The sequence below is a fragment of the Scyliorhinus torazame genome, chromosome 8, assembly GCF_047496885.1.
Source record: "Scyliorhinus torazame isolate Kashiwa2021f chromosome 8, sScyTor2.1, whole genome shotgun sequence".
In the NCBI taxonomy this organism is placed as follows: Eukaryota; Metazoa; Chordata; class Chondrichthyes; order Carcharhiniformes; family Scyliorhinidae; genus Scyliorhinus; species Scyliorhinus torazame.
Window position 1 is genome coordinate 258,080,498 of NC_092714.1, and position 18,347 is coordinate 258,098,844.

The 18,347-nt window shown below is 43.5% G+C and overlaps 1 protein-coding gene across 4 annotated transcripts in view; it reads right to left on the bottom strand.

Moving 5' to 3' along the window:
* Positions 1-18,347, bottom strand: part of cyld2 (cylindromatosis (turban tumor syndrome) 2) — a 75,970-nt gene that overhangs the window by 29,778 nt on the left and 27,845 nt on the right. For all 4 annotated transcript variants that reach the window (XM_072515166.1, XM_072515164.1, XM_072515167.1 and 1 more), the window contains 6 exons: positions 13,092-13,441; positions 9,959-10,124; positions 9,224-9,365; positions 7,325-7,432; positions 5,819-5,898; positions 709-775 (listed from right to left, as the gene is read on the bottom strand). In XM_072515166.1, the coding sequence (XP_072371267.1) occupies positions 709-775; positions 5,819-5,898; positions 7,325-7,432; positions 9,224-9,365; positions 9,959-10,124; positions 13,092-13,441 (913 nt within the window). The remainder of the gene's footprint in view (positions 1-708; positions 776-5,818; positions 5,899-7,324; positions 7,433-9,223; positions 9,366-9,958; positions 10,125-13,091; positions 13,442-18,347) is intronic.

Genomic DNA, 18,347 nt, shown 5'->3' on the forward strand with positions numbered 1-18,347 from the left:
CTAAATAAATAACAGAAAATAGTAAAACTGGAGATTAGTTTTTTGCATTCCTGATTCCTGGGATCAATGATTAAACAGAAGTGTGTTTTGGACGGATAACAGCCACACTTTCAAAATAAAACAGAAAATCCATGCACTGAGCTTTCAGACTTGCACTTAAGACTGCACTCTACAGTGTGACATCTAGTGAAAACAAACAAATTTCTTCACAGCAGCTAATGATTGCTCAGAATAGATCAAACCTTACTTTCAAATGGATTTCCTTTGTGTAAAGAAACTTGTAAAATTGAAGATAGAGCTAGTAATTCGTATGTTGGCTGGCGTAGAGTTTTCCTTGATTTTAAACTATCATCGGAGGTTCTTTAATGGGAGATAGCATCACAGTGTAATAAACAGCTACGTAGACCAGCAAGTCCTGGTAGCAACTCAAGGCCTATGCTGAGTAACCTGAACCCAGATCAGTCGGGCAACAATGTGGGGTTTACAATTAGTTTCAGCTTCTTCAGCTATGGAAAGAATCAATCTGCCAATGCACACATCAAGCAAGCTAGGATTGAGATCCACTGATGAACATCATGGTTCAATATGTCCTGTCTGGACACATATGAACTGAGCACAATTATGAGGTATCAGTGGGCAATCGTCATGTGTAACTGTGTCCTGACAACATTCAGCAAGAGCAAAAAAGAGACAGATGTTAAAAGCTACCTGATCTTTAGCAATGGATCAACTGCAAGGACCTCATGCAATAGGACATTGATAAATTCTTCCGGATCTAAATTTGAAAAATTGCACAATGTGTTCATATTTATGTAAACAGTATTAATCACCTCAATTTTAGACAGTAACAATGGTTAATAAGTTACGTATTGTGCATCATTCTTGGCATGCTAAGTCAGCTGATAGTCTGATTTGTAAGAACGTGTGTGTTATAGCTTGTTCAGCACCAAGAATTATTACACTCGGGGTGTGTCCCTTTAAGGCTACAAAGTCTAACTGATGTTAAATAAATAACAGGCAAGATAATGCAAAGGTTAACAGCTATTTAAGCTACAGACCAGTAAAAATCCTATGGGCATATCAATTAAGGGACAGAAGATAGTTTAGATCCTCCTGTTGCTTTTTTTCTGAGCATTGTAAATGACTGCCATTTTCTACCTTAATTTTTAAACTGTTTTCGCTACAGAAGCATAATCAAAGGCCCCTCCCACTCGGCTTACTCACTGTTCCAACTTCTTCCAACTTCTTCCATCGGGCAGGAGATACAAAAATCTGAGAACACGCACGAACAGACTCAAAAACAGCTTCTACCCCACTGTTACCAGACTCCTAATGGACTGACCTCATTAACACTACCCCCCTGTATGCTTCACCCGATGCCAGTGCTTATGTAGTTACACTATGTACCTTGTGTTGTCCAATTATGTATTTTCTTTTATTTCATTTTCATGTACTTAATGATCTGTTGTGCTGCTCGCAGAAAAATACTTTTCACTGTACCTCGGTACACGTGACAATAAACAAATCTATCCAAAAGGAAATTTGGATTTATCACAAATCTGTCAAAAAGGTGCATGCATTCTATCTTTATTATAAAATATATGTACATTCATGAGAGCAGCACAAAAAAGAACATTAAAAAATAATCATCTGTTTAACTTTAAACAGGGGCTGTTTAGCACTGGGCTAAATCGCTGGCTTTGAAAGCAGAGCAAGGCAGGTCAGCAGCACGGTTCAATTCCCGTACCAGCCTCCCCGAACAGGCGTCGGAATGTGGCGACTAGGGGCTTTTCACAGTAACTTCATTTGAAGCCTACTTGTGACAATAAGCGATTTTCATTTCTTTAGCGTGCAAAACAACTAATTCTGAAGATCATAGCGTTGGTTGAATTTATGCTAGAATACGGAGTAAGAGAGTAATGAATGAGAAAGTACAGAAGTACGACAGATAAATTAGACTACTGAAGTAATACAAAAATAATTTTACTGTTGTATAATAGACACATAGTACATCCTCAGCAATTCAAAACATAAGCTGGGTAAACCAGCTGAGAGACAGACAGATGCAAACTCAACAGCCAGGTGTCCCCAGGTGGATTTTGGCGGTTGCATAAAACTACAGGGTAGCGACGTGAAATCTGAGCCTACATGCTCAACTGTGCTGCCACTGCTCTAGAGTTTTATTATTCCACTATTAGGGCCAAGGCATAGAGCACTGTGCAGATATAAAAAGTAGTCATCTAACTAAGCTGACTCATGTAAATATTGACCTTGACCAAGGGGAGATCTGGATTGCACAAATAACTCTGACCTCTGCTTCCAAGAGGAAGGATAGAAAGTATAGGCATCTAACACAATATCGAAAAATGATGCCAATTACGAAGCAATTCTAACCACAAGTGTGAACAGCTTACAGTATTGTGTATGAAAATAATTGTAAAAAGTCCCACCCCTTACATTCGCTGTGATGACCACAATGTTTCATGTTTTAGTCTATTCTCGGCAAAACTACTAATTACAAATACATTAATTGCTTTCATTAAATAAAATGAAGTCAATTATCATCAAAATAAAGAGAGTTCAAGTTAATGTCATAATGTCATAGAACATAGAACATAGAAAATACAGCACAGAACAGGCCCTTCGGCCCACGATGTTGTGCCGAACCTTTGTCCTAGATTAATCATAGATTATCATTGAATTTACAGTGCAGAAGGAGGCCATTTGGCCCTTTGAGTCTGCACCGGCTCTTGGAAAGAGCACCCTACCCAAACTCAACACCTCCACCCAACACCAAGGGCAATTTGGACATTAAGGGCAATTTATCATTGGCCAATTCACCTAACCCGCACATCTTTGGACTGTGGGAGGAAACCGGAGCACCCGGAGGAAACCCACGCAGACACGGGGAGGACGTGCAGACTCCGCACAGACAATGACCCAAGCCGGAATCGAACCTGGGACCATGGAGCTGTGAAGCAATTGTGCTATCCGCAATGCTACCGTGCTGCCCTTAAGAACAAATAAATCTACACTATATCATTTTACCGTAATCCATGTACCTATCCAATAGCTGCTTGAAGGTCCCTAATGTTTCCGACTCAACTACTTCCACAGGTAGTGCATTCCATGCCCCCACTACTCTCTGGGTAAAGAACCTACCTCTGATATCCCTCCTATATCTTCCACCTTTCACCTTAAATTTATGTCCCCTTGTAATGGTGTGTTCCACCCGGGGAAAAAGTCTCTGACTGTCTACTCTATCTATTCCCCTGATCATCTTATAAACCTCTATCAAGTCGCCCCTCATCCTTCTCCGCTCTAATGAGAAAAGGCCGAGCACCCTCAACCTTTCCTCGTAAGACCTACTCTCCATTCCAGGCAACATCCTGGTAAATCTTCTTTGCACCTTTTCCAGAGCTTCCACATCCCTCCTAAAATGAGGCGACCAGAACTGTACACAGTCCTCCAAATGTGGCCTTACCAAAGTTTTGTACAGCTGCATCATCACCTCACGGCTCTTAAATTCAATCCCTCTGTTAATGAACGCGAGCACACCATAGGCCTTCTTCACAGCTCTATCCACTTGAGTGGCAACTTTCAAAGATGTATGAACATAGACCCCAAGATCTCTCTGCTCCTCCACATTGCCAAGAACTCTACCGTTAACCCTGTATTCCGCATTCATATTTGTCCTTCCAAAATGGACAACCTCACACTTTTCAGGGTTAAACTCCATCTGCCACTTCTCAGCCCAGCTCTGCATCCTATCTATGTCTCTTTGCAGCCGACAACAGCCCTCCTTACTATCCACAACTCCACCAATCTTTGTATCGTCTGCAAATTTACTGACCCACCCTTCAACTCCCTCATCCAAGTCATTAATGAAAATCACAAACAGCAGAGGACCCAGAACTGATCCCTGCGGTACGCCACTGGTAACTGGGATCCAGGCTGAATATTTGCCATCCACCACCACTCTCTGACTTCTATCGGTTAGCCAGTTTGTTATCCAACTGGCCAAATTTCCCACTATCCCATGCCTCCTTACTTTCTGCATAAGCCTACCATGGGGAACTTTATCAAATGCCTTACTAAAATCCATGTACACTACATCCACTGCTTTACCTTCATCCACATGCTTGGTCACCTCCTCAAAGAATTCAATAAGATTTGTAAGGCAAGACCTACCCCTCACAAATCCGTGCTGACTATCCCTAATCAAGCAGTGTCTTTCCAGATGCTCAGAAATCCTATCCTTCAGTACCCTTTCCATTACTTTGCCTACCACCGAAGTAAGACTAACTGGCCTGTAATTCCCAGGGTTATCCCTAGTTCCTTTTTTGAACAGGGGCACGACATTCGCCACTCTCCAATCCCCTGGTACCATCCCTGTTGACAGTGAGGATGAAAAGATAATTGCCAACGGCTCTGCAATTTCATCTCTTGCTTCCCATAGAATCCTTGGATATATCCCGTCAGGCCCGGGGGACTTGTCTATCCTCAAGTTTTTCAAAATGCCCAACACATCTTCCTTCCTAACAAGTATTTCCTCGAGCTTACCAATCTGTTTCACACTGTCCGCTCCAACAATATCACCCCTCTCATTTGTAAATACAGAAGAAAAGTACTCATTCAAGACCTCTCCTACCTCTTCAGACTCAATACACAATCTCCCGCTACTGTCCTTGATTGGACCTACCCTCGCTCTAGTCATTCTCATATTTCTCACATATGTGTAAAAGGCCTTGGGGTTTTCCTTGATCCTACCCGCCAAAGATTGTTCATGCCCTCTCTTCGCTCTCCTAATCCCTTTCTTCAGTTCCCTCCTGGCTATCTTGTATCCCTCTAATGCCCTGTCTGAACCTTGTTTCCTCAGCCTTACATAAGTCACCTTTTTCCTCTTAACAAGACATTCAACCTCTCTTGTCAACCATGGTTTCCTCACTCGACCATCTCTTCCCTGCCTGACAGGGACATACATATCAAGGACACGTAGCACCTGTTCCTTGAACAAGTTCCACATTTCACTTGTGTCCTTCAACAACAGAATAGGCCTCCTTGTGAACTTGCTTCTAGGCCTGGCCAAGCTTGCCATCAACAGGTCCAGACACTGGCCGATCAGGGGGTCTGCCCCTCTCCCGCAGCTATGTTCGCAGGTGGGCATTTTTCGAGAGGGAGCTTGTGGTGTCCAACTGGCATGATCGAGGCCTTTCATGGCAGGAGGGCACCACAGAGGATAGGGTGTTTTATTGATCCCTTTAATCCCACTTTGTTTTGCTGTTTTAAGTTTTCTGTGAGATTTGTTTTTGTTTGATGCAATACCCCTTTAAGGAGCTGACTTTTAATTTATTCATAAATTTGTTCATTTAGTTTGTTTAGCCCGAAACACCATCAACAGAAGAGCAAAACGTGGCAAAAAATAACGTCAGATTTTGGAGAAAGAGATACTGATTATGTCCAATGGGGTTACAAGATACTTTGAGGGGGGACATGGGTTGAAAAAAATATTTCTAGCACAATTTTATACACATAAGATATAAAAAATATTCAACGGGGAAAACAATACTGCACATATAATATAGTAGGGAAGATAGCTTTTGGTAAACAAATTCATGTAGCAAATTGGCGAGAGAGAGAGAGAGTGAGAAAGAAAGAAAAAAGATATGTATAATGTGAACTAATTAAAGATATACAATTAAATTATACATTTTTATTGTTGAAGATGTATAATAATAAAGGATATAATGTATTCATACATTGTGGACTAATTAAATTAACTTCTGTAGAATGTTACTTGTGCAAAAAAAATAGTTACCCTTCTCTGCCGAAATAAACGTGTCACATCCTAATAGTTTCCTCAATTTTGTCACCTTATCTGCATTCACAACCCCAGTCCTAGGATCAAAGAATTTGGTGGTTAACCCTTGGCATCTTGAATACTTATTTAAAAATCCGGATCCTAGGTTACAGAAAAAACTACAAAGTGCAATATTTCAGAATGCTTCTACACGAATCATTTCCCTGCTGCCTTTCTGTCACCAAGGCTCTTGTTGGGTTACAGTTCCATAAGTCCAGACAGATTTCCAGTACCTCTTGAAGAATAAATGTAAAGGATATGAGACTCGTCATCTGCTTATGCATCAGAATGAGAAATAGTTCATGTCTTTTGGGATTTTTGCCAATTTGGTTCAGAAGGGGATTTGAATTTAACTTACAATGTATTTCTACAGGGTCACTTTCTGTTTCCAGTCGTTAACTCCCAGAATCTTTTACGTTAAAAAGCTTGTATACACTACAGTGGATGGTTGGGAATTCTGATGCTTTGTGCTAAAAATGGCAGTAGGAAGTTGATGAGGTCTCACCGAAACGTTTCATTCGGTTCACTCATGTAGCATGTGAAAATAAACCAGCTTACTGGTTTTCATTCAGCCTTGCTTTACGAGACTGCTGTTCAGTCTGCCTTTGAAAAAGATGGGAGAATGTATAAATTGGCAAATGAGAGGTCACAAGACCCAGTATAATCAATAGTTGGTCTATTGTTACAAGGATAGCACAGTGGTTAGCACTGCTGTCTCACAGCGCCAGGGGCACGGATTCAATTCCGACCTTGGGTGACTGTGTGGAGTCTGCCCATTCTCCCCGTGTCTGCGTGGGTTTCCTCCGGGTGATCCGGTTTCCTCCCACAGTCCAAAGATGTGCAGCTTAGGTGGAATGGCCATGTTCAATTGCCCCTTAGTGTTAAACGGTTAGGTGAGGGTTATGGGGTTGCAGGGATAGGGCGGGAGAGTGGGTCTAGGTAGGGTGCTCTTTTAGAGGGTTGGTGTAAACTCGATGGGCTGAATGGCCTCCTTCTGCACTGTCGGGATTCTTTGATCCCTGGTCCATGCTGTTATTTAGCTGGATACTGCGCAATATAAATGCTCTCCAGATTTTAAGCAACGCAAAATCCACTTCTGGAATTGGACGAATGATTCTTACCCTAAAAGAATATCTACGATAATCCTGTCCTCAGACTTCCACACAAACACAACAGGGATGTAACAAATAAGTGCAAGCACCCTTGCTGACTTTCTCCTATTTGACCCAGTGTTGGGGTCAAATATGGTGCCTCGACCACTGCTTTGGCTGAAGTCAGCTAACTGAGCAGTGACTGAGAATTCAATCGGGGACATTGCTGCTCTGTATGGATCAGCTTCTCACCCCACCAGGGACGCCTGAAAGGTATACTCAACGAGAATTCGTACCAAACTTTAAAATCAGTAAAAATTGCAGCAATCTTCAAATTATCAGGTACAGGATTGCAAGTACAATCCTCACTCACTTTCGTAGAGGGTTGACTATGTCTTCCCTCAGTATATGTTGAATTTTCTCATCCTGTCCTCCAGGCATATGAAGTATACTATCCAACACGGACGTGAATGTGAATAAGCTGGAAGAACATTATTTTAAATGATGAAACTCATTGTGAAGTAAAACAAAAATCAGATGTGATTCAATAGAGTACGTTCTTATTCTTACAGTTTTAATAGCCATCAGAACTGGGAATCATATATTTTCTACCATTGGTATATTGTGTCAGCTTTACATACCTCTAATAATCTACAGCATTAGTCAAGCTGCAAGAGAAGAGCTCCATCTATATTTCCTTGATTTGGGTTCAATCAATTTTTCTCCCCATTTGCCACCAAGGGCAATTTACTTCCAGGTATGAAACATGAAACAAATATTAGGAGATATACAAACATGGTCTGTGAGTTACTCCAATTTTCCCATTCCATTTGGACACTGGTTCGCCTTGAACATGAGTGGAGACAGGGAACTCAAAACTTTACGAGAGGGCTAGAATACAAGAGTAGGGATGTACTTCTGAGGCTGTATAAGGTTCTGGTCAGACCCCATTTGGAGCACTGTGAGCAGATTTGGACCCCGTATCAAAGGAAGGATGTGCTGGGCTTGGAAAAGGTCCAGAGGAGGTTCACAAGAGTGATCCCTGGATGAAGAGCTTGTCGTATGAGGAATGGTTGAGGACTCTGGGTCTGTACTCATTGGAGTTTAGAAGGATAGGGGGGGATTTTATTGAAACTTACAGGATAATGTGAGGCCTGGATAGAGTGGAAATGCAGAGGATGTTTCCACTAGTAGGAAAAACGAGAACCAGAGGGGACAATCTCAGACTAACGTGACGATCCTTTAAAACAGAGATGAGGAGCAATTTCTTCAGCCAGAGGGTGGTGAATCTGTGGAACTCTTTACCGCAGAAGGCTATGGAGGCCAAATCACTGTGTGTCTTTAAGACAGATATAGATAGATTCTTGATTATTAAGGGGATCAGAAGTTATGGGGAAAAGGCAGGAGTATAGGATGAGAAAAATATCAGGCATGATTGAATAGTGGAGCAGACTCAATGGGTCGAGTGGCCTAATTCTGCTCCTATGTCTTATGGTCTACAGGCATTGCCACAATCCACAACTCTGATGCAGCGGGTGGCCCGCTTTAAGGGCAGCACAGTAGCACAAGTGGATAGCACTGTGGCTGCACAGCGCCAGGGTCCCAGGTTCTATTCCCCGCTGGGTCACTGTCTGTGCAGAGTCTGCACGTTCTCCCTGTGTCTGCGTGGGTTTCTTCCGGGTGCTCCAGTTTCCTCTGACAGTCTAAAGACGTGCAGGTTAGGTGGATTGGCCATGATAAATTGCCCTTAGTGACCAAAAATGTTAGGAGGGGATATTGGGTTACAGGGATAGGGTGGATCTGAGGACTTAAATGGGTCGGTGCAGACTCGATGGGCCGAATGGCCTTCTTCTGCACTGTATATTCTATGTTATGACCCATTTAAGGACCTACAAATGATTCAATAATGCACATTCACCATAACATGGAAACGCTTCCATTATTGCTGAGTGTTATTCTTATATTCAAAAACACACATCCCTCTGGCCTTTCAGTGAGGTGGCTAGATATGTTATAATTATTGTCAAATTGTGCGCCATTTGATAGCTGTGAATGCCAACATTTTGAGACACAAAACTTAATTTCATCAGCCTAACCTAACTTCAACAACTAGAAGTGGCTTAATGAGACTGCACGTGGTCAAAACCAGAAACTAGAGTTTATATTCCTTATCCGCATCTGCTGGATGCTTTCAGCTTACAACAATCAGTTTCTTCACAAGAACAGCAGAATCCTATCGTAACTGACTTAAAACTAGAAACATCAGTCAAACCTGAAAATGGTGGAGTCCAGATAACAAGAATTGTAATGTCCTTGAATCCCTTTCATTCTTCCCTTCATCAGCTGTAGAGCTTCATCTTCTCGCACAGGTGGGACATCCTCTTTTACGGTCAGATAATCAGGAGTGGTTTTCACTTGTAATTGAAATGGACCAAATTCATATTTTCAATACTGACACAGACCTGCATCATATATTAATGATCTCAACAATCGAGCACTCCAATGAAGGGAACCCCTAGCAACATGCAACAATGAAAGAAAATTTTAAATTGCAGACCCCAATTTAATTGGGCCACAATATAAAAAACTCAAATAAGACATAGAAAATCTAATCCTGAAGTCCCAATGACCAGAGTGAATTACTGGGCTAGAATTTAATCGGAACATTCCTCAGACTTTGCTATATCCCCAACTTGAATGTTAAGAAATCTGCTATATCATTCACTGGCATCACATTCTCAGCCCTTGTTCTTGGCAGTGAATTAGCTTAGTCTCCATAAGAGTGTTTCTCCTACTTTATCGAACGATATAGTGGATTATAATTCCATTCCCTTCTAAGTGCTTGAGTTACGAATGCAAACAGCTGTTATTTTCTCTAACCAGGTAAATTCTGTGTAATTTTAGGCAAGGGAAGAAGTAACAGAATGGTAAAACTGGTTCCCAAGCTTGGTCAAGCAGCCGCATGCCAAAAACACAAACCTGTTTATTCCACCAACATTAATTTTACCTGGTGCGTGAAGTGGACTGCTAGGTATCTCCTTTGGTACATTTGAACAAAAACGGGCATCTGGCTTACAGTTCCTTAACGGTATAAAAATTGCTTTGTTCTGCTCACAATTGAAGTAACGATTTTTCTCAAAGGTTCCATCAGTAGCATCATTTAGTTCATAGTCCTATAAGTAAATCATTTTAAAAAGAGGCCAATGTATTACTTCCCAATGTTGCAAAATTGTCTTTGAATTCAACTCCTGACTTTTCCCTCCCTGGAGTCCATATTCTTTTAAATTTTATAACCCCATATAGCAAATATCATTTCCAGTTCTGTACTACCAAACAACTAGAGTATTGCTGAAAAAAGACACATGCTGTTAAAGCTTTTCAACTTGCACTTTTCAGGACAGAAATACCAAATTGTGAAGGGAACAATTTACAATGCATGAGTGCTGATTAATTGACAGGCAGACCCTGATTGGTTTCCTCCCACAAGTCCCGAAAGACATGCTTGTTAGGTGAATTGGACATTCTGAATTCTCCCTCGGTATATCCGAACAGGCGCCGGAGTGTGGCGACTAGGGCATTTTCACAGTAACTTCATTGCAGACACTAATAAAGATTATTATTAATGAATATTGGTAGTTAGTCTATCACCAGAAATGGCAGTTAATTGTCAGTTATTAGTCAACTGGTGCATTCTCCATAGCAACAACCAATCAGTGCCAACCAATCAGCACTCTCTTCTCCTGCAGTATAAAGTGATGTCCCCTTTACAATTTAGTATTTTTGCAAATTGTCCTGATAAGTGCAAGGAAAGCAGCTTTGATAGAATGTCTTTTTTCAGTAATATTCAACATCTGTTTTTGTAACAACCAACAACAAAACGGGAATATACTGCCAGGGGTAGATGAAATGAGAGATCTTGGCATCCAAGTGCACAGGTCCTCAAAAGTAGCAGTACAGGTAGATAAGATTGTAAAGAAGATTTATGAATGCTCTCCTTCAGTGGCAGAGGTATAGAATACAGAAGTAGGGATATAATGATGGAAATGTACAAGATACTGGTGACACCACAACTGGAGTAGTGTGTGTAGTTCTGGTCACCACATTATAGGAAGGGTGTAATTGCTCTGGAGAGAGTGCAGAGACGATTTACTAAAATATTGCCAGGGTGGAGAATTGTAGCTACAAGGAGAGATTGGGGTTGTTTTCCTTGGAACAGAGAAGGCTGACAGATGACATGTTTGAAGTATACAAAATTGTGAGGGGTAGAGATAAAGTAGACGGGAGGAACCCGTTTCCCTTGGCAGAGACTTCAAAAACCAGGGCTCATAGATTCAAACTAATTGGCAGAAGGATTAGAGGGGACATGAGGAAAAACTCTTTTTAAAAGTACTTGGATCTGCATCTTAGGTGCTGTAATCTGCAGGGCTATGGGCTGTGTGCAGGAAGATGATATTAGAAAGGTTACCTAGGTGTCTTTGGGTCGGCATGGACAAGATGGGCTGAATGGCCCCCTTCTGTGCTGTATCATTTCTATGGTTATATGCTTCTAAAAGGGAGAACCAAGCGACTCTAACTAATCACTAGGAGATACATCAGGATGATACTCAGTTGAAGCCCCTGAAGCAGAGGTTGCTTCCACTCATCGTAATCAGTCCAGTGGTTGGGGAATCAAATATCCACCTCACTTTCAAATGGCACCAACAATTTAAAGCACCCTCCTAAATATATAACTATCAAGGGCCTTCCACAGGTCTCATCTTTTACACAAGAATACAGAACACTTAGAAAGGGGAGGATAACATAATGCTTGAAGCAATTTAATTTCTTCATGGGGATTACATTTTGACCAGAAGAATTAAGCTCTAAATTGGATTACAATGATGGTCACAATGGCCCTGTATTTGTGACTAATTTTTACATCTAAGAACAATAAACACAAAGTATCCCACGTGTCTTCCTGATCATCTTAGCTAACTGTCCAGCCACATTTAGGGAACTGTGGACAACTAATGGGGAGATGGTGACACAGTGGCAATATCACTGGACTAGTAATCAAGAGAAGGGCCACACTAATGCTTTGGGAGAGGGCTCAAATCCCACTATGGCAGCAATCAGCAAATCTGAAATTGAAAGCTAGTAATAGTGACCATGAAATGATTGTCAATTGTTGTAAAAACCCATGGCGGTTCACTCACGCCCTTTAGGTGAATAAATCTGCCAACTGTACGTGGTCTGGCTTACATGTGACTCCAGACCCACAGCAATGCAGTTGATTCTTAACTGCCTCGGAAATTACCCACCAAGCCACTCAGTTCAAGGACAATTCACAGATTTGTTACGGTGTAGAAGGAGGCCATTTGGCTGCAGGTGTCTGCACCGGCTCTCCAAACAAGCATTATGACGTAGTGTCATTCCCCTGCCTGAACCCCGTAATGCTGCAAATTATTTCTATTCAAGTATTCATCTAATGCCCTCTTTAATGGCTCAATTGAAACTGCCTCCACAACATAGGCAGTGCATCCCAGACCTGAACCACTTGTGTGAAAGAGTTTTTCTCTTCTTTTGCAAATCACCTAAAATCTGTGCATTACTCATACAAGGATCTGTTTCTGAGATTTGCTCATACAGTACGTTCCCATAGCAGCCATGCCACTTTTAAAGGTGGTGAGGACAGGCCAGGCATCACATCCTCCTCAACTAATTCAAACTTGCTCATCTCTTGTTGCAGCATCAGTCTCAATTTCAGTGGCTAGTGATCAAACATTGACAAAAGTATTGAAAATAACAAGGTGGCTACCATTTTCCAAAACAAACTGGTTTGATCTTTTTAAAGAACATTGCAGAAGAGCACATCAAGAGCAAAGGTATGATCTGATATTTCAATGAGCGGACAACCAAAGTCGTTGATACATCATGCTGCCCCTCCCATTACTGACATATGAATAAAATATTCAGGAGGTCAAATCATGTCCAGATTTGCTTTTTTCCAATGGGGCAATTAGTGGGGGACCATGGTATCACTGACTAATGTCAAGAGTCTTTCAGCCATTGACATCCTTAGTATAAATACCTATTTTTTAGAAATTGAAATGTATATGTACGGCACATGGTTCAGAAAACATCCATACACTTATACTCACTAATTCAATTCCTGCCCAGCGATTGCAGCGCCCTTCTGGTGTACCAATCCATCTAATAACTCCATAGACTATTGCATTATTATGCAGTTTCACCTCCACCATTGACTCAACCTCCAGAGCTGGATTTTCACTCTCAGCAGGCTGAGCATCAGGACTGGGTGGGGTGGACATCCCCGGGTGAAAAGTATTCGAAGTGTAGTGTTTAGAATTCTTTGAATGGTCTGACGTGGAACCAGAGGGTAGATGTGGGATTGAAACATCATTTGATTTTTCTCTGCCCATTCTTCTAGAAGGCAAACCAACTTGTTGGGGTGGACTTCCAGCCGGCGACTTGCTCCAATGTTTTGCATCTACCAGGAAATTAACAGGAAATTGTCAATACACAACAAAAATATACAGACTAAAAATAACATGGTTGGTGGTGGAATTTAAACTCAATAGTAACATCTGGAATTAAAAGTCTAATGATGACCATGAAACCACTGTTGATTGTTGTAAAAACTCATCTGGTTCACTAATGTCCTTCAGGGAAGGAAAGCTGCCGTCCTTACCTGGTCTGGCCTACATGGGACTCCAGATCCATAGCAATGTGGTTGACTCTTAAACACACTCTTCATGTGGTGGACTGTTCGCCCTCTTAAATCGCCTAGCGAGCCCCTCAGTTGTATTTCTTTTTCTATTTTGTTTTAATTTTTCTAATTAAGGGGCAATTTATTATGGCCAATCCATCTATCCTGCACGTCTTTGGTTTGTGGGTGTGAGACCCACGCAGACACGGGGAGAATGTACAAACTCCACAGAGACAATGACCTGGGGCCGGGATTGAACTTGGGTCCTCGGCGCCGTGCTAACCACTGCGCCACAGTGCCGCACCACTCAGTTGTATTTCAACCGCCAAGAAGAAAACACAAAGGAATGAAACCGTCCAACCATCCAGCATCAGCCTGGGCATCATGAACTACTGTGGCAAGCACAGCCCTGTCGATACTGCAAACCGCTCCTTACTAACATCTGGGGGCTTGGGTCAAAGTTGGGAGAGCTGGCTCATAGACTAGTGAAGCAACAGCCAGACAGTCATACTAACAGAATCATACCTTACAGAAAATGTCCCAGACACCACCATCACTATTCCTGTATATATCCTGTCTTACCGGAAGGACAGACCCAGAAGTCGTGATGGTGCAGAGGTATACAGACGGGGAGGAGTTGCCCTAAGAATCCTCAACATTGACTCGGGACCCCATGAAGTCTCATGGCACCAGGTGAAACATGAGCAAAGAAACCTCCAGCTGATTACCACTTACTGTGCCTCCTGTGCTGATGAATGAGTACTCCTACACATTGAACACCACTTGGAGCGAAGCGCTAAGTATGGCAATGGCGCAGAATGTACTCTGGGTGGGGGTTTCAATGCCTATTACCAAGAGTGGCTCGGTAGTACCACCACAAACCAAGCTGACTGGGTCCTAAAGGACATAGTTGCTACACTGGGACTGCAGCAGGTGGTAAGGGAACCAACAAGAGGCAAAACAAACTTGACTTCATCCTCACCAACTTGCCTGTTGCCGATGCATCTGTCCATGACAGTATCAGTAGGAGCGATCACTACACAGTTCTTGTGGAGATGAAGTCCCATCTACACATTGAGGATACCCTCCATCGTGCTGTGTGGCACTACCAGTGTGTTAAATGTGATAGATTCAGATCAGATCTAGCAACTTAAGACTGGCCGTCCATGTAGTGCTCTGGGGCATCAGCACTCAACCACAATCTGTAACCTTATGGCTCAGCATAACTCCCATTCTACCATTACCACTAAACCAGGGGATCAACCCTCGTTCAATTAAGAGTGTAGGAGGGCATGCCAGGAGCAACACCAGGCATACCTAAAAATAAGGTGTCAACCTGGAGAAGCTACAACACAGGACTACGTGTGTGCCAAACAGCTTTAATAGCAAGTGATAAGACAGAGCTAAATGTTCCTACAACCAACAGATCAGATCTAAGCTCTGCAGTCCTGCCACATCCAGCCATGAATGGTGGTGGACAATTAAACAATTCACTGGAGGAGGAGATACCACAAACACCCTCATCCTCAATGAGGAGGAGCCCAGCACATCTTGCAAATGGTTGAAGCATTCGCAACAATCTTCAGGCAGAAGTGCTGAGTGAATGATCTTTCTCAGCCTCCTCCAGAGGTCCCCAGCATCACAGATGTCAGTCTTCAGCTAAATTGATTCAATCCACGTGCTATCAAGAAACAGCTGAAGGCACTGAGTTCTGCAAAGGGCCCTTACAATATATCAGCAATAGTCCTGAAGACTTGTGCACCAGGATTTTCTGCGCCCCAAACCAAGTTGTTCCAGTACAGCTGTAACACTGGCGTCTACCTGGCAATGTGGAAAATTACCCACGTATATCCTGTACACAAGCAACAGGACAAATCCAATCCGGCCAATTAATGTCCCATCAGTCTACTCTCATCAGCAGTAAAGTGATGGAAGGGATTATCAACAGTGTTATTGGGCAGTACTTACTCAGCAATAACCTGCTAGCAGACACACTGTTTGGGTTCCGCCAGGGTCACTCAGCTCCAAACCTCATTACCGCCTTGGTTCAAATTTGGACAGAAGAGCTGAACTTCAGAGATGAGGCGGGTGACTGCCCTTGACATCAAGGCAGCATTTGGCAGAGTATGGCATCAAGGAGCCCTCGCAAAACTGGAGTCAATGGGAATCAGTGGGAAAGTTCTCCACTGGTTGGTGTCATACCTGGCACAAAGGAATGTGGTTGTGGTAGTTGGAGGTCAATCATCTCAGTTCCAGGACATCACTGCAGGAGTTCCTCAGGGTAGTGTCCTAGGCCCAACCATCTTCAGCTGCTTCATCAATGACGTACCTTCCATCATAAGGTTAGATGTTCAGCACCATTCGCAACTCCTCAGATACTGAAGCAATTTATGTTCAATGCAGCAAGACCTGGACAATATGCAGGCTTGGGCTGACAAGTGGCAAGTAACATTTGTGCATCACTCCAGGGTAAGAGGATTTAACCCTGACATTCAATGGCAATACCGTCGCTGAATTCCCCAGTATCAACATCCTGGGGCTTAACATTGGCCAGAAACTGGACTAGCCATATAAATACTGTGGCTACCAGAGCAGGTCAAAGGCTGGTAAAACTGCAGCGACTAACTCACCTCTTTCGTCCCCGAAGTCTGTCCAACATCTAAAAGGCACAACTTGAGTGAGTAATGGAATACTCTCCACTTACCTGGATGAGTGCAGCTTCAATGAGTGAGGTTTGACACCATCCAGGGCAAAGCAGCCCACTTGTTTGCCACCCGTTGCACAAGCATTCACTCTCTCCCCCACCGATGAACAGCGGCAGCTGTGTGTGCCATCTACAAGATGCACTGCAGGAACTCACCAAGATTCCGTAAGAATCCAACCTCGACCATCCAAAAGTACAAAAGCAGTAGATACATGGGAGCATCATCCCCTGGAGGTTCCCCTCCGAGTCACTCACCATCCTGACTTGAAAATATCACCGTTCCTTCACTGTCGCTAGGTCAAAGTCACAGAATTTACAGTGCAGAAGGTGGCCATTCTGCCTATCGAGTCTGCACCGGCCCTTGGAAAGAGCACCCCACCTAAGGCCACACCTCCACCCCATCCCCATAACCCAGTAACCCCACCTAACTTTTTTTTTTTGGCCACTAAGGGCAATTTATCAAGGCCAATCCACCTAACCTGCACATCTTTGGACTGTGGGAGGAAACCGGAGCACCCGGAGGAAACCCACACAGACACGGGGAGAACGCGCAGACTCCGCACAGACAGTGATCCAAGCCGGGAATCGAACCTGGGACCTTGGGAGCTGCGAAGCAACTGTGCAAGCCACTGTGCTACCGTGCCACCCAAATCCTGGAACTCCCTCTCAAATAGCAGAGGGTATACCTACACCATAGTGGTTCAAGGCAGCTCACCACCACCTTCTGAAGGGCAACTAGGGATGGGTAATAAATGCTGGCCTAGCCAGCGAAGCCCGCATCACGGAAATTATATTTTTAAAACCCTACTCTGACATTGACTATACTGGGGTCCTAGTGTGAGTTTTTCTACTCATGACTTTTTGAAGGCAAGAGATAGGCGACGGAAAATGGGTCGCTTCCCATGTTAACCTGATACTCTTCAATTAAGTTCTGACAAAGACACCAAGGTATTAAAGGAAAATTTCCTTGGGCTGAACTCAGGTGTTAACAACCGAAAAACAAATGACATACAGACACGTCAGTTAAAAACCAGAATGTGAATGTTAGAAAGCAGAGTCAATTGGTCTGGGGTTGAATGAAGCTCACACCGAAGCAAGTTCCTAAAATTAATTTGACAAGTTTCACCTAGTTTGTTGTGGCCACAGCATAAAATGACCATAATTCTGCAACATGTCTATCATCTCACTCTTGAAATGTTATAAAGAAAAGGGGCACGCATTTTAAAGGCCTTTCACAGCCTAAGGAAGTGCTTTAAGCCAAATAAGAAACTCTTTGAAGGGCAGTAACTGTTAAAATGTAGGGCAACACAGCAGTAAATTTGTGCGCATCAAGGTCCCATAAACAACAATGAGATACATCACCAGGTAATCTATTTTAGTGATGTTGATTGATGGGTGAATATTTGCCATTTTATTGAAACAAACACTCCACTTTGAACAGTGCCGTGGGATCTTATCCATCAAATCAAGGGGGCAGACAGGGACCTCAGTTTAACTTCTCATTCAAAAGATGGTGGGCGAGATTCTCCACTCCCGCGCCGGTTGGGACAATCGCCTGGGCCGCCAAAATTTCCCGGGATGCCGGTCCGACGCCCTCCAGCGATTCTCCCAAGCGGCGGGAACAGCCCCGTCGAGTTCTGCAGGCCGCAGGCTGGAGAATCGCCGGAGACACCCAAAATGGCGATTCTCCGGCACCCCGCAATACTCAGGCCCGGATGGGCCGAGCGGTCAGGCCAAAACAGCGGTTTCCCCCCGGCGCCGTCCACACCTGGTCGCTGCCGTCGGGAACAGCGCGGGAAACGCTGGGGGGGGGGACCTCAAATGTGGCATGGCCCGCGATCGGTGCCCACCGATCGTCGGGCCGTCCTCTCTGAAGGAGGACCTCCTTCCTTCCGCGGCCCTGCACGATCCGTCCGCCATCATCTTGCGGAGAGGACGGCAACCACGCATGCGCAGGTGACGCCAGTTATGCGGCGCCAGCCG